The sequence below is a fragment of the Artibeus jamaicensis genome, unplaced genomic scaffold (assembly GCF_021234435.1).
Source record: "Artibeus jamaicensis isolate MK-2021 breed Jamaican fruit bat unplaced genomic scaffold, CSHL_Jam_final contig_64, whole genome shotgun sequence".
NCBI classification, from domain to species: Eukaryota; Metazoa; Chordata; class Mammalia; order Chiroptera; family Phyllostomidae; genus Artibeus; species Artibeus jamaicensis.
In genome coordinates this window covers 3,861,369-3,876,979 of record NW_026521911.1, presented here as the reverse complement: position 1 = coordinate 3,876,979, position 15,611 = coordinate 3,861,369, and the positions used below count along the sequence as shown (strand labels likewise).

The window sequence follows — 15,611 nt, the reverse complement described above, 5'->3', positions numbered from 1 at the left end:
ACATTGTAGTGTAGGAATGTTGTAGCCGTGGTAACGGTGTAGTACAATGCATTACTCAGGAGTTTGTGGTGATGCTGGTATAAACGGACTTCACATGCTCCCAATCCTATGAAAGGGTAGCACATATAATTACAGGTCTGAGTGGGTGCAGTCTGTGGTGTTTGGAGAACGACGAAGCTGCCTGATGATGCATTTCTCAGAACATGTCCCTGTCCTCAGGGGGCACGTGGCTATTATTTTCATGTATGTTGTAAGCTAATGGTTGACATTCATTTTCTTTTCATGTGGATATCCAGTTTTCCCAGCATCAGTCATTGAAAAGACTGTCCTTTGAATTAATTACCTTAGCACCTTATCAAAAATAAATCAACCACATTCATGAGCAGTGGTGTGGTGGTAGATGCTTAACAACTGGCTCTCGGGGAGGGGGCAGGGCCTGATCTGTGGTCCAACTTCCTGATGTGAATACTTTCATGCGGCTGATTTCAAGCTACCGAAAATTTAGCAATGGGCTGCGTGAGCCCGTACACCAAGCCTGTTTCTGAACTCCACTCTGGTCATAGGTGACTCTAGCTGGGTAATTAGTTCTGAACTCACTGTAAATCCTCAGGTGTTGTTTCTCTCTCTCAACGTTGTTTTGACAATTCTTTAAGAGACGCTTGTCATTTTCTACAAAAATCCTGGGATTTGGGTAAGGATTGCTTTGAATTTATAGACCAATTTCTAGAACTGCCATCTTAACGATATTGCATCTTCTAATTTACAAACACGGCGTGTGCCTTTATTGACTTAGACCTTCATTTCTCTCAGCAGTGCCACGTAGTTTTCAGGGTACAGACTTGTAAACATTTCCCTAAGTATTTTATTCTTTTTGGTACTATTGTGAATGGATTTAACATTTTTTCTATTTCTTTTTAAAATTTATTTATTTTTAGAGAGAAGTGAGGGGAGGGAGAAAGAGAGGAACAGAAACGTCGATGTGTGAGAGATGCGTTCCCTGCATTGCCTCTTGCATGACCCCTACTGGGGACCTGGCCCACAAGCCAGGCATGTGCCCTGACTGGGAATTGAACTGCCGACCTTTTGGTTCACGGGCCAGCACTCAATCCACTAAACCACACCAGCTAGGGTGAATTTTTTAATTTTTTATTTTCCCAGTGTTTGTTAATAGTCTGTAGAAGTACAATGAATTTTTGTATATTGATTGGGTATTCAGCAACCTTGCTAAACTCACTTATTTGTTCTATGACTTATTGTAGATTCCTGAGCTACATGTAGCTATATTGAGCATATTGCTATATGTAAGATATTTCAAAGTCATGCTATATGTAAATAATAATACTTTTACTACTTCTCTTCTAATCTGTATGCCTTCAACTTTTTTTATCACTTTATTATACTAGTTATGACCTCCAGTTCAATGTTGAGGGGAAGTGAGGAGGGCGAACATCCTTGCCTTGCTCCTGACCTTGGAAAGGAAGCATGCAGACCTTCCCAGGGAGTGTGCTGTTAGTTGCCGAACTGCTGTAGGTGTCTGCTGGGCTGAGGGAGTTCCCTCCTATTCCTAGTTTGCCGAGTTCTCTTTTTTTTAAATCATGGAAAGTCGTTCACTTATGTCAAATGTTTTTCTGCATCTATTGAGGTGATCGTATGGTTTCTGCTCTTTACTTTATGAAAATGGCATATTACATTAATTGACTTTGGGTGTCAAACAAACTTGCATCCCTAGAATAAATCTCACCTGTTCCTGGTGCTTAAATATTTTTATATGCTGCTGGATTTGAGTTACTGATCAGGGTTTGTGAAGGGTTTTAATATCTATATTTGTGAGGAATATAGACCTCTAGTTTTCTTATGGTGTCTTTGACTGGCTTGGTACCTAGGTAATACCTGTGTTGCCCATCCTAAAATGACTTGGGAAATGTTTTCTCTTCCATTTTAAAACAGAGATTGTTAGGATTGGTATTTCTATTCCCCTTACTGTTTTCTAGAATTTAGCAGTGTTGCCCCTGGGACTGGATTTTCTTGTGGAAAAAAAGATTTTCCATTAGTAATTCAATTTCTTGATATGCATTGACTCAGATTTTCTATTTCTTTTGAGCCCATTTTTGTAATTTCCATCTTTCTAAGAATTTGTCCATTTTACCCATGTTGTCAAATTTATAGATATAAAGTTGTTTTCCCTTATAACTGGGCTACATTTAGAAGAGTAAATTAGCATGGGTCTTACAATTTTTTTTTGCAGCACCAGCTTTATTTGTGAAAAAGGTACTTATAGTGCATAATACTTCCTATGCACAGGACAAAGAGCGAGGAAACAGATTCACAGAGCACCTCACTAGCTGTATCATACAGCGTCCTGGGCATTCTGTGCAGCTCGGCTCTGCGGGGTGTACCCCCAAATTCCAAGTTTTCCCCCAGAAGGAGGCCACACTTTCCCCCCCTTTCAGGGCACACACTCAGCATTCCCATTTCCCGTCTTAGGAACCATCGTTCTGCAGGTTGTGGACACAGATCCTTGGGGACCCCACGAGCCAGAAGAGTGCAGTTTTCCCTCAGCCTCAGCTGGACACCCTGTGGTCTTGTGGCACTATTGCCCCGGCGCAGGAAAAGATATTCCTGTGACTAGTAAACAAACCAGACAATAATGGGGACACGAGGGATGAGGCACAATGAGGAGACAGTCATTACAGTTTTCTTATAACTTCTCATCTAGCTCTTATTTTTTCTACTTGAGGTGTATTTGTATGTGTAGTTATTTTAATCACATATGAAGGGGGACCCAAAAAACCCAAAATTTATTTATAAAAATTGTGTATTTATCCTTACATGTTTAAACTTCAGTCACCTTCCAAGCACTCTCCATTTGATGCAATACACCTACTGAGACATTTTTCCACTTCATGGAACAGTTTATGAACTCTATTTGATGTCTTCTAGTGCTTTGACCATTTTTTGTTTCACCTCTTCCACAGCAACAAAATGTTTCCCTTTGAGAACTTTTTTCATCTGGGGAAACAAAAATGTCGCTCAGGGCGAGATCAGGAGAGTAAGGAGGGTGGGGCACAGGGGTCATGCCCCTTATGGTCAAAACTGCTGAACCCTCAGCACAATGTGGACAGGTGCGCTTGTAAATCACCTGTCATGAAATGGGCAAACGTGCTGAGTGTTCTCTTTCAAACATGTTGAAGACAAAAACAGCCTCTCACAACACCACCACCTGGTACACTGATACATGGGGGTCCCTAGAACACCCACCTAGTGGGGGAAGCCTGTACAATAAGAGGCCCACCCTCCAGAAGATCATTCTGATTTTCCTTCGGGGTCTTCCCTCATCCTCCCCCATTCTTATCCTCCACCTCTACACCCATAGGTTTCTTATTTTGCACCCTTTTTCTGCTCTACAGTTCCTTGCATAGTGAGTGTTCTGTAAACACTGCCACCTGAATCAATTTGTGAGGAATCGAATGGACTCCTAGTTCGAGCAGATTCCGTTTTTGACCGTCCTCATAATTCTCTGCATATTGTGCACGAGGGTGTTCTTTGTGTGTGACACTGTTTCTCAGGTGCACGGGGGCCTGGGAGCCTCGTGCAGCCCGTGGCAGACTTGGCAGTTCTCTGCAGAATGAGCCATTTTCCTAAGGAAGGAACCGGGGTCCCGACAGCTGTTGTTGCCGACTGTTACCCGTGGCAGATCTTCCCCTGGAAGGAGAAGGGAGGGTGCTTTTACGCTTACTCTCCATTCACATTACATTAGCTTCAAGCTTTTCTTCACATACAGATATTTTTTTTGCCCAAATGTGTGCTTTTCTTATTTTAGAAAATCATCAAACATGGTTTTATTGGTGTGCTTGCATTTATTAGCTATTAATAGCCAAAAAGAGCCATTCTAAATGGTTAGAATGCGAACATTCCCTTTCACACAAAAGAAGCTGAAAGATGCATTCAAGAGGACACGCGTGAATAGATCTTAAAACTGCTCTCTCAATCCAGTCATTTTCGCCAGGAGGAAGCAATCTTACACCTCTCTCTAATCTTATACCCCTCTGTAACACCCCACCCCCCCATTCCTCTGGGCTCAGGGGTGGTTTCCTTTTTAATCTGCAAATCTCAGGTCCCTTCACCAACTCCCGACAATAGCCTGGCAACAGACAGCTTCCAGGGACTGGCTCTGTTGGAGTTCGTGAAGGCGCCTGCTTCGCTTCCTAGAGAACACTTTAGCAACAAATGCAGACAAGAGTTCTGAACAGAGACTCAATATGTCTCCATGACAACTTAAATTAGCTATGAAAATCTGTAGGAAGATTTTAGACCATTGAAATCTTAATGCACACTTTTTCTTTGTTTATAAAGCAGTTGAGGAATGTGAACATTTTGTTGTGAAGAAGATGAGGAAAGGATTTTATTTTCCAAGGACTGGATACATAAGAAATAAATCTGGGGCTTATAGATGGAAAAGTGGAACTTATATATGATAGTAGCTGGCAATAATCCATTATTCTAAGTTTCCATTTCTGTCAATAAGTCATCTGTACCAATTAACACATGAATATATTCTTCACAGCAGTAAAATTGTGTCTGGTACAATTCTGGTTCATTGCTTCTTGTGAATGTCAGGATTTTTCAAATTAGAAATGAAAGGCCAGCTTCTGTTCTCTTCTTCTATCACACTGTCTTTCCAAGGCCAAAGCTTCTGGCCATTCAGCTGATGCCTCCCCTCCTCCCTCTTCTGGAACCTGGCTTCATCAATCACCCGGCTCTCGCCTGTCTCAGTCGCTCCCTTTATAACTGCTCTGTCAATATCTCCCCTTGAGTCACTGTTAAGAAAATGTGCCTCACAGAGACGAGGCCTTAAGAAGGAAACATCTGTTTATAGTGGACCCTCAGTATTGGAGATTTAATTTATCAAGTATTCACTGAATGCTATTTTGTTCAAATCTAATATGAATTACGCTCAGAAATAAACCTGGCACTGTAAGCTGTTGCCTAGATTTTGCCCACACTGGACACCCGACTGTTTTGGCTCCCGTGATCAGAAATGTAACACTAGCTGGACGGACAGTTTGACGGTCTGCGTGGCCGTTTGCTCGCCCCACCTTAACTGCGAGGCCCCAGAGGCAGGAGCTGCCCCTGCCTGTTCCCACTGCATCTCTACCCCTGTGCCCGGGACATAGAAGAGAGTCATTTTTCTTGAACAAACAGCTCTGTAATGAAAACCAAACACATTAATATACAGTTGTCCACTGTGGACTTCGTAATTCTGATGCAAACGTCCAGTCCTCTTTGGAGGCCTTGAGTCTGTCTTTTCCAAATGAGCTCACTGCAGCTCAGAACAGGTGCGGGAGTGGCCCGAGGATTAGAGCCTGGGCCAAGTCCATCTCCCGTGCCCTCGCCAGTGAACCGCTGAACCGCCAGCTCTCCCCTGGCTGGGCGTCTGTGCTTCCCTTCCCCTTGTTAACCTCCGCCTGCACTTGCCCGACCCCGTCTGTGCTGTGTGCCCTGAGTCGTCGTTTTCTCCCATGAGTGCCTGTCTTTCCTTGTTTCTGCTTCTGAGCTGGCCCCGCCCCAAGGCAGGTGCACTTGTACCATCTGTGCTGCAATCAGAGGCTTTGCTACCTTCTAGTGAAGGCTGCGAAATGTTCACCCTCAGTTTCTAATGACCAGAGCATGACCTGCGCCCCTGACTAGACACTGCAGATGTGCTGGGAACTTGAACTTCCTGTGCTCTGCTCACACCAGTGCTTCAGCCTTGCTGACATGAAGCCTGGGGCTTTTAAACTCTTTTGCATGGGAAAAAATAATCTCTGATCAGGGTCTGTATTAGAATCTATTGCTGTGTAACAAATTATTGTAAAACTTAGCAACTTGAACCGACAAACATTTATTATTTCATGTGGTGTCTGAGGGTGAGAATCCAGGAATGGCTTAGCTGGGTGGTTCCAGCTCAGGGTCTCTTATGAGGTCATCTGAATGCTTGTCTGGGGCTCAGGACCCGCACTGAGGATAGCCCACTCACATGGCTTTTAGGCAGGAAGCCTCAGGTCCCTGCTAAAGGGACTGCTCCATGGGGGCTGCTCCAGGGAGCAGTGAGCACGGCAGCTCCCCGTCCCGCAGTGAGTGGTACAAGAGAGGGAGAAAAGGAGGGCGCGAGGCCTTTACTGGTCCAGAATCGGAAGCTGCATACCATCGCCTCCACCATATTCTGTTTGTTGGAAGCGAATTCAATCACATTCAAGAGGAGAGCAATTAAGGCCCACCTAAGGGAGGGGTGTCAAAAGAGTATGAAGACATATTGTGGGAAAGTGACATAGTTGCCAGATGCCATGAGATGTTTGCATAGCAACCTTCATGCCCCTCCCAGGCCGGGGCGGCCCAGGGACTTCCTGCTTAGCCATTCACATGGCCGAGATGGGGCTGCATTGTGAATTCCTGTCCTAGGCATGGTGGTGGGGCTTGCACAGATGTGAAAGGACAGTCCTGACCCCCAGCTACTGCAGTCTGGAAGGGCAGGACGACATCTACGCAGGTAGCCTAAGATAAAGCACGGTGAGTGGTGCAGAGGTGAAAACACCGGACAAGCTTGACTCGGAGGCGGGGTGGGGCAGGCTCCCAGGAGGGGAGAGCACTTGAGCCCTGCACGAATGGTCGTGTAGTTATTTCAGTGGCTGGAGGTGTGGAGAGAAGAGCGTGCCAGGAACGGGAACAGCGTGGGCAGACACAGTGGTAGGAAAGTACAGTCTGTGTTCAGGGAAGGACGGCATGGGGTTCTCACTGGCGAAGCTGTTGACAGTACCTATGGTGCAGGGTTGTCGTGGGGAGCACATGGGTGACGCGTTAAAGAGCTTTGTGCAGAGCCTGGCACACAGGAAATGCTCACAATGACGATGCAAATGAATGACTAATGAGAATAAAGAAATAGGCTGGAAAGGTAATTTGGGGCTAAGTCACACATAACATGTGGGAACTAAAAGGAACCTTAGTTTGGACCGGGTCCTGTAGGAAATCGGGCTTTGCTGAGCCGTTTTAGTCGGGGAGCAGCGTGCACACAGCAGAGCTGCAGGGACATTTCTCCCGCAGCCAGTGCCAGAACAATCACAGTGAGGAGACTGGGACCAGGATCCTGATGCTGGGATCCTGAGGCCATGGTCCAGCAGAAAAGGTATGGCGACCCCAGGTGAGGTGGGGCAGAGGGACCAGGCAGGAGGAGATGGAGGTAGAGTATGTGTTGGCTCTTTTAGAAATTTTGCCTGGTCAACAAGATCCTAAAGTCCTGCTCTAGCAGCTGCTCTGACCGTGACCATGCGGCTGTTTAAAAGTCCCAAGGGAGCAGGCCAGGAGCATCTTGTCCACCAAGTCTCCAGGAGATGGCTCACCTAAACCTCGCTCTGTCATTCCTGGGTGTGGAGGGAAGCCGGTGATTGGCCCAGGCTTCTCCTTATAGATTTTCCCAGTACAAATGAGCTGCTGCTAGAGGGGTCACTGAGCCCCAGTTTACCACCCACAGAGGGACATCATCATCCCAAAGCCTCCTCTGCCTCTGCAGGAGAGTGAGCTACACCACGCATCAAGCCTCACGACAGGGTTCCACCCATGGATCCGCTGCGGAAGAGACAGTGGGCCCTTGGCAATGCAGTTGGAGATCATCCTGTCCCTGTGACCCCCTCACTTCATGACACAGGAGAAGCTGTGGCAGGTGCTCTGGGGTGCCAGAGGCACAACTAACAGGTGGGGCTTCCCTGGTGCGCCCAGAGCCTCACCATGGTGTGCACCCAAACTAGTGGAAGGGAGGTGATCTCTTGTGATTGCTACCGGGAGCCGAAGCTGCCGTGAGTTGCCATGAGTTGCCATGAGCTTAAAGAAGGTGATGGGTAGGTGTTAATTACGTTTTCCTCTCCGTACCTGCCCCTGATGCTCAGGTGCTCCTTCCTGCCCCCAGCCCTTCACCACCAGGGCAGCTTCACTCTGCAGCGGCCCTGGGCTGCCTCCTGTCAATCTAAGGAGATGGGTTTATGAAAGCTTGGCAGACTCCCAACATTTGCTTTAGTATGGGGAACTCATCCCCGTAGGGACTTAGCGACTCAGGGCTCGTGGGGGTTAGAGGTGGTTTTAGCAATGAGAAAAGCCCCAAGTGTGAGCAGCCTTCAGAAGTACTGTCTGAAGTAGAGCAGAATCCTTCGTTTCTCTAACTCTCCAAGTGTTTCTGGAGTGTTCTGCGCTGCGCTGTGCAGTGCCCCAGGGAAACACAGAGACAGAGAGCTCAGGCCCTGCTGAGCGGCAGCTCTGTCTAGACAGGAGACAGGCTTGTGAGCACGCCACCATGCCATTCATAATGAGCGGCGCAGGAACAGAAGCACATGCAGCGTGTCTTCATGTCTCCGAGGGGCAAGCACCCCCCGGGTGGGGAAGGGCAGGAAGGGTTCAGGAGGAGGGCCATGAGCTGACCAGAAATAAAATAAAATAACAGCTGCTTTCATTAAATGCTCACTCAATGCCAAGCCCTTTCATCATACGAAGAATGGAACAAAGATATGGAGTGTGGCTTGGGTGAGGGAAGGGCCCTGGTGGGGCAGGTGGGGCCCAAGGTCCTAGATCAGCTCTGCCCCTAACCTGCAGTCTGACACAGGACAGGTTAAAGGACATCCCTTTGCAGCTATGCAAATGAGATTGGACTTGAAGGTAGGGTTCTCTCATGAATTTTCTAGTAAGTATCTTACTTAGACTCTTACTAGAGAGACTAAATGAGCTCAGAAAGGCATTAAAGAACAACACGAAGCTGCACAGGTAACCACAAAGTTGGAAACTACCATAAAGGGTCCAGGAGCTGAGAGACAGGAAACTTTGGGCCGAGAAATCCAGGAGGGGTTCCTGGCAGAGGAGAGCCCCGAGCTGGGCCGTGAAGGATGATTTAAATTGGGGCAGTCTGAGAGGAGGAGGACACTGTTGTGGAGGACGACAAGTGCAGCCTTGCTCAAATGTTCAGTGGCTCCCCAGGCCTGTCACCCATGGCATGGCAGGCTCTGCACAGCGTGACCCCAGCACCTACCTGGCCCGGTCGTCCTGACATCCCTCCAAGAACCCCACCCTCCGGCACCTGGAGCAGTCTGCCTGCTCCCTGAACCTGCCACACAGAAGCAGGCTGCTGCTGAATTCCCTTCACCTCCTGCTCTGTCTGCATTTCCCAGTGACCCCTTCCCCACTCCCCCCTTCAGAATTAAAGATCCTTTTCTCTTTCTTTCTGAACTCTGTCCCATTTGCTTAGGGTCACACATGGACAGATCCCGAGCCACTAAACTATAGACACCTCAACCGTGGCTTACTCCTCCCTGTGGGCCACATGCCACACTGATGGCTGGTGCTTGACAAATGCCAAATGCGTAAATGAATGAATGAATGATGAAGCTGAAATCTGGTCACAGAAAGGGAAGTTCGTGACTACAGGGGATTGTGAACTTGTGGCCAGAGGCACTGGATATGACTGACCTCAGGGTGTGGCCTATACTGCTGTGGGTGGGGCTTCTCAAAGCTGGAGGAGCTCAGATGTCATGGAGTCCAGTCTGTGCCATAAAAGCCTCTGCAGCAGCTGCAGCACAGCGCTGTGGGCAGCAGGCCACACCCCCCAGTGAGGGCTGGCAGGTGCCCTGGGCTCGGATTTCAGCTCTGCTGTTTACCAGTTCTGTGGCCTTATGCAAGCTACTTAACCTCTCTGAGCCGTGGTTACTGTCTTTTGTAAAAGGGATATAGTACTACTTCCTTTCAAAGTTGTTGCAAGCACTATAGAGAATATATATACAAAAAAACAAAAACAAAACAAAACCCCAACCCACCCACCAGCTGGTAAAAGGTGATTAATGAATAGTAGCTAATTCTGTTTTTATGACATATGACTATTTGTTACATATGGCTGGGGAAAGTGTTGTGGAAAGTTCAAAGACAGTTCTAAGTAACAGAATTTGGGTTTAAACCTAACAGCCTGTCATAATTAGTGACCTTATCATGGTATTAATGGGACTCATTAACACAGTGTCATGTGAAGATGATGTGCCAAAGATTCTCAGGATCAGGGGTTACGAAGCTTTTCCCGAGGACACACCCCATGAAAACTGCGCACAGTGAGACACTTGTCAGGTCACAGAGCCTGCTGCAGAGGTTGGCAGCCTGGGAGAGGTGACCTAGAAACAGTGTTCAAGGCCAGTGTCTGCCCAGCTCAGTCCTAGTTCTGGAAGCAGGCAGAGATCGGGGCAGAGAGCCCGCATTGCTGCCATTACACACTCCAGAGCCGTGCTATTACTGGTTTGGCTCCTGGGAGGTCCAGGCCAAGCATTAGGGCCTCATCTAACAGGCCGGGCTTCGGGCACGAGGGGCGGGAGGAAGGAAGCAGCCCGGAGCCTTCTGTAGGCAGTGGTGGCCGGAGCCCCAGATGTCACCTGGGCTGGGCCTGAGCCTGTGCAGTAGAGTTGAAATGGTTCAGAAGTCGAGTCTCGGTCACTGGTTGGGCCTATGGAAGGTGGAGGAGGGAGGAGGGGAGGAGAGAAAGAATCAAAAAGTAGCGCCGATGCTGGACTGAGTGGGTGCCATTAACAGAATCAGGAGGGACTCAGTTCTCATCCCAAGTCCCCTTCACCCAGTTTCCCCAATCGCAGTGGGCAGCACCCCCGCCCACAGGACCAACATCCTGGAGTCTCCCCAGTTCCTTCTCCTCGCTCTGCCTGGAACCGGCTCCCTCCTCCTCTGGCCAACTCCCTGCCAGCCATTTTCAAGTCCTGCCCGTCCACAGGTCTCTCCTGAAACGGTGCCCTACTCTCTGTCCCCACTGCCACTGTCCCGGGTCAGGGCTGCACCTTCTTCCTGGTTCACAGCACAATCTCAGGCCTCGCTGCTCCCCTTCTGTCCACCATTTACACTCTTCCCCACAACCAATCAGGCCACACTCATCCCTGGCTTGCAACCATTTGGCACCTCAGTGTTACACAGTCCAGAGCAACCCCCTAGCATGGCTGGTATAGGACCTTTGTGATCTGTCCAGCTCCTCGTGCCCTTCCTTCCACACAAGCCTCAACCCAGCCACCTGAACTGCCCGTGGCTCTCACAAGTCTCGGTGTTCTCCTCATTCTGCCTGGAACCTGCTGCCCCCCCCTCCTCTGGCCAACTCCCCATCAGCCTCTCTGACTCCACTCCAGAACCCCACTCCTGGCCCCCACTCTGGGGCCACATAGGAGCTCCTCCTCTGCGCTCCTCACTCCTTCCTCCTCTGTGGCTCCCACCGTATTGTCCAGGAATAACCTCGGATCCCTCTGCCTCTCATACCTCCAGCCCAGGGCCTGCTCTTCCTCAGTTTCAGCTTCAAAGAGCTCAGCATCCTGCTGGAAGCAGTCAGTAAATATTTCGTGAATGAATGGGAGAAACAGCAAGGAGGGGACCCGAGAGAGGATGATTCGGCAGGGGAGCCGACACAGTTTGGTTCTAGGACACTGGTGTGAGCTGCTGGTGGCGCATCGAGGTGGAGGTCCAAGCTGCCCCCGGAGGGCGACTCTGGAGCTTGGGGGAACATCTGAGAAATGGTGGTCTCTCTGCTCAGACAGGAGCCAGTTTCCCTCAGGAGGTCAAGTGACCAGCAAGTGGCCCATAGTTAGCAAACCAGCTTCATCGACTCAGAGAGCCTCAAAGCCAGAAAGACACCATAAGGACATAGTCTGCTGTGATTCTTTTATTTAACAAAGCAGGGAAGCAAGGCTCGGCGAGGGGAAGGGCCGAGTCAGAGGCAGCGTTTGGACAGACCCCGTGTGCCTCCACCATAGTCCGAGCACCGTTTGCCACCCCCGTGGTCTCCTGTGCGTGGCACTCTCTCTGCTCCCTGAAGGAGGGCGCTGTCTGTGCGGGTGGCAGAAGGCACTAGAGGCACCTAACTCCACAGATGTCTGCACACGGACTCTTCCCTTCCCACAACACAGTTTCTGGTGGCCCAGACAAGATCAGACACAATGAAGATGCTGGGTGCCACAGAGCTTAGGCACTGAGTCTCACGCACTCAGCAAACAGGATGAGCCCTGTGGCCTTACCTCAGCCACAGCTGCATTGATTTTACCATGTTTTAAACAGTGTTGACCATCCACTCTCCAGTCCTCAGACAGATGAGAATCAGCTCATTAGAAACCACAAGAGAGATTGCTGTGAACAAGAAAACGCACACACTAAGAAAAAGCAGAAGATGGGGTCACTTAGGGTAAGGACCAAAGCCATTCACAGCAAAGCGGGCGAAGACTCTCCACACATACACATCTCAACAACACAAGTCCTGGTCGTGATATCCATACCGTGTGCTCGCTTAGGGTCTGTAAGCATTTAGACATCTCATATGGATATCCATCTAAAGTGATTAGGATTGTTAAAGTTCTAGCACTACAAGAAGCAAGCCCTGGGCTGTCGAAGGGAGGAATTATCCTTAAAAATTCTGAATAGCAAAGGTTCTTCATCAGGACAAAGTGGCGAAGGCAACTGGTATTTGACAATTGGCCACAATAAAGCAGGCACGTTGTCCGATGCAACGCTAACACATCGTATCGTTTAACTTTCACAATTCTTTGACCTCACAGACAGCAGGTGTCCAATTATACAGGCAGGGCAAAGCAGGTGTACAGTTGTGAGTATGCAAAACACAGTTTATTCTTGTATCATTATTAATTCTTGTATTACTTTCCATACAAACCCATAAATGATTGACTGGATGGGCTGAGTTTTTCAGCCTCATTTTTAAAAATGGGGAAAATAAGACGCGCCGATTAGAACTGCCTGGCCCTGACCGCTCAGTGGGCGCTGGGAGCTGGGAGCGCTGCGCCCAGGCACTACTGTGGTGCAGGTCAAAACCTGCAGCAACTTGGCCACAGAAAGACTGGCACTTAACTCTGAGCACAGAGTGCAGCCAACTGCAGCCACACTGCTGTTGGCGCCACGAGCACTAATCGTGAGTTTGCAGCTCTGGGTGAGGATCACCGCTTCCAGGTGTGTGAGGTTTCATAGTACCTGTGCTTTCTTTGATTCACAGGAATGAATTCAGAGCATGGACGGACATCAAGCCTGTGAAACCAATAAAAGCCAGGCCCCAGTACAAGCCCCCAGATGATAAGATGGTTCATGAGACCAGCTACAGTGCCCAGTTCAAAGGGGAGGCCAGTAAGCCAACACCAGCTGACAATAAGTTCGTTGAACGCAGAAGAATACGCAGCCTCTACAGTGAACCTTTCAAAGAACCACCAAAGGTGAGGCAGATCTTGTGGGGAGCCCACCAGCACAGCCTGGGGTGGAGGGGTTCGCTGCCACAGAGTGTGGGGGTGGGGCTGCTGCCATTTCTGGTCCAGCCCCCAAGGGTTGGATTGAAATCCCTCCTGTTTGCAGCACTGAGTCAGAGGGGCTTCTTAACAGGAACCACTGTTAAATTCAAGAGGAATGTGTAAAAGGAACGTTACCTGAAATAAAAACAGCTTAAAGATAGGCAGATGTGCAGAAAACTAGCTTCTGATTTTGAGAAGCCCAGAAAAAAAGTGGTGGAAAAACCTTATTTGGGTCCCGAATCCCTTGTCATAAAATAACTGTGCTTTTGCTCACGGTTGGGGGCACCCTTGCCCAGCTTCCTTCCCATCCGGCCCGGCCTCCTCCTCAGCTCCAGTCACTGGACACTTTCTCACCCCACACCCCCTACCCCCGTGTCCCTGAACATCACCTACCCTTTCTTACTCTCTCCCTTGATAAACACCACTCACAAGCAGTTCGTCACACACGCCTGCTGTGTCCGCTGGAAGATGTGACTTGAGTAACATGTTACTACAATAAACAGTCTGTAGATGATTTGCATCACTAAGTAACTTACAGTGGGCTCAGGGATTTTCCTCTAACGACACTACTTTGCCTTATTTGCAACCCAGAGTACACTCGGGAGAGGAAGAAGCGTGTCGGGGATTCGGCTGCTGACGCAGGAATCATGTGTGCCAGGCTTGTTCTCTGGGGTCAGGTCGCGTGGAAATATGCAGATAACAGCTGTCTATAACAGCAGAAAAAGGCTGAGAACCTACGTGGCCTTTTTTATGCTTGAAGTCTTGCCCTCCGTGGTTCCCTCTGTGGTCAGGACTGGTGGGCAGGTCAGACAGGTGCCGCCCCAGTGTGCCTGCACCCGTCCAGCTGTAGCAGTGAAAGTTCCATGTTCTATGAAAGCTCTCGGTCCTGGGCAAACCAGGCCCACTGGTTACCTTATGAATGGGTCAGAGGTGAGTGACCCATCCTGTGAGGCCCATTGTCATCTCTGTCCCTCTTCCACAGATGAGGTAGGACCCAGGACATGGGGTTGGCTTTGGGCAAGAGAAGAGTAAAGGGAAGAAGGAGAAAAGATTGGGGAAAATAAATCTAGAGTTGGATGGGAGGTGGGTGACATGTTGGGAGATGGCCCCCAGTGACCCCAGAGTTCTTGAGAAAGAGAAGGCAAGGCCGTCTTCAGGGATGAAGGGGGCAGAGCTAAGGAGGGAGTTGGGGGAGTGGAGTGGGCTGGAGCAGCTCCTCTGGACCACTCGGTCCGGAGGGCCGGCCTGGGAAGAGCAGGGCGACTGGGCAGGCGAAGGCCTCCCTGAGGAGGACCGCCTGGCGCACACACCGCAGCAGGGACGTTTCTCCACGCGTGTGCACCGTCTCAGAGACGGCAGCAGAGGGGAGCGGGCGTGTGCTGCGGTGATGGCCCACCCAGAGCCTCTGTGTCTTATGTCGCAAAGGTTTATTTCTACAACACATATCCATCGTGGGGCCATGCAGCTCCCCTCCTCGTCACCTCTTTGCTCTGGGACTCAGGGAAGGGGCAGCCCCCTGTGGCAGGGGACGAGAGCACCGAGAGGCACGCGCTGACTCTGAGTCCGGCTGGAGGTGACCTGGTTTGCGTCACTTCTGCTCACATTTCACTGACTAAGGCAAGTCAGTCACACACCTGCCTGACTTGCACAGGGCGAGGAGGGAGGTCCGATGTCCCCACAGAAAGTAGAGGCGGGCAGCACAAACAGTGACACGGTCCCCCGCCGGGGTGGGCCAGGGAGAGAGGTCCGGGGGTCCGGTGTGACCAGTGGGAGTGTTGCCAGATGGCTGCCCGCTCAGAGGGTGCGGACGCCTTCTAGAAGCCCAGTGGAAACACTCTATGCTGTGTGCTCCCCTGGTGTCAAATGTCATCGTTACCGTTATCCTTGAATTAATCATGTCTTCTCTCTAAATTCTCTCTCCCACTCCCTCCCCTTTTGTGTTTCTGTATTTGCTGTCTGTCTATCTGTCTGTCTGTCTCTCCATGCAGGTGGAGAAACCCAGTGTCCAGAGTTCCAAACCAAAAAAGACCTCAGTGAGCCATAAGCCCCCGAGGAAGTCCAAAGATAAGCAGGTGGTGTCGGGCCGGGCCTCCAAGAAAAAGAGCACAGAGGGCCCTGGCGCCGCCCAGCCCGACGACAAGGAGCAGAGCAAAGAGATGAACAATAAACTGGCTGAGGCGAAAGAGTAAATGTCACTGCACTTTCCTTTTATTCTTCTCCCCTCCCCCCCTTTTTTTAACCAACCAACAAAAAAGGCCACAAAATTGATTAGAGGCTTCTCATCTG

General features: G+C 49.6%; 1 protein-coding gene across 1 annotated transcript in view; it reads left to right on the top strand.

The window, feature by feature from the left end:
* The window catches only part of MAP6 (microtubule associated protein 6), a 76,701-nt gene that overhangs the window by 43,205 nt on the left and 17,885 nt on the right, over positions 1-15,611 (top strand). The window contains exons 2-3 of the mRNA XM_037131558.2: positions 13,040-13,253; positions 15,314-15,510. Of these exons, the coding sequence (XP_036987453.2) occupies positions 13,040-13,253; positions 15,314-15,510 (411 nt within the window). The remainder of the gene's footprint in view (positions 1-13,039; positions 13,254-15,313; positions 15,511-15,611) is intronic.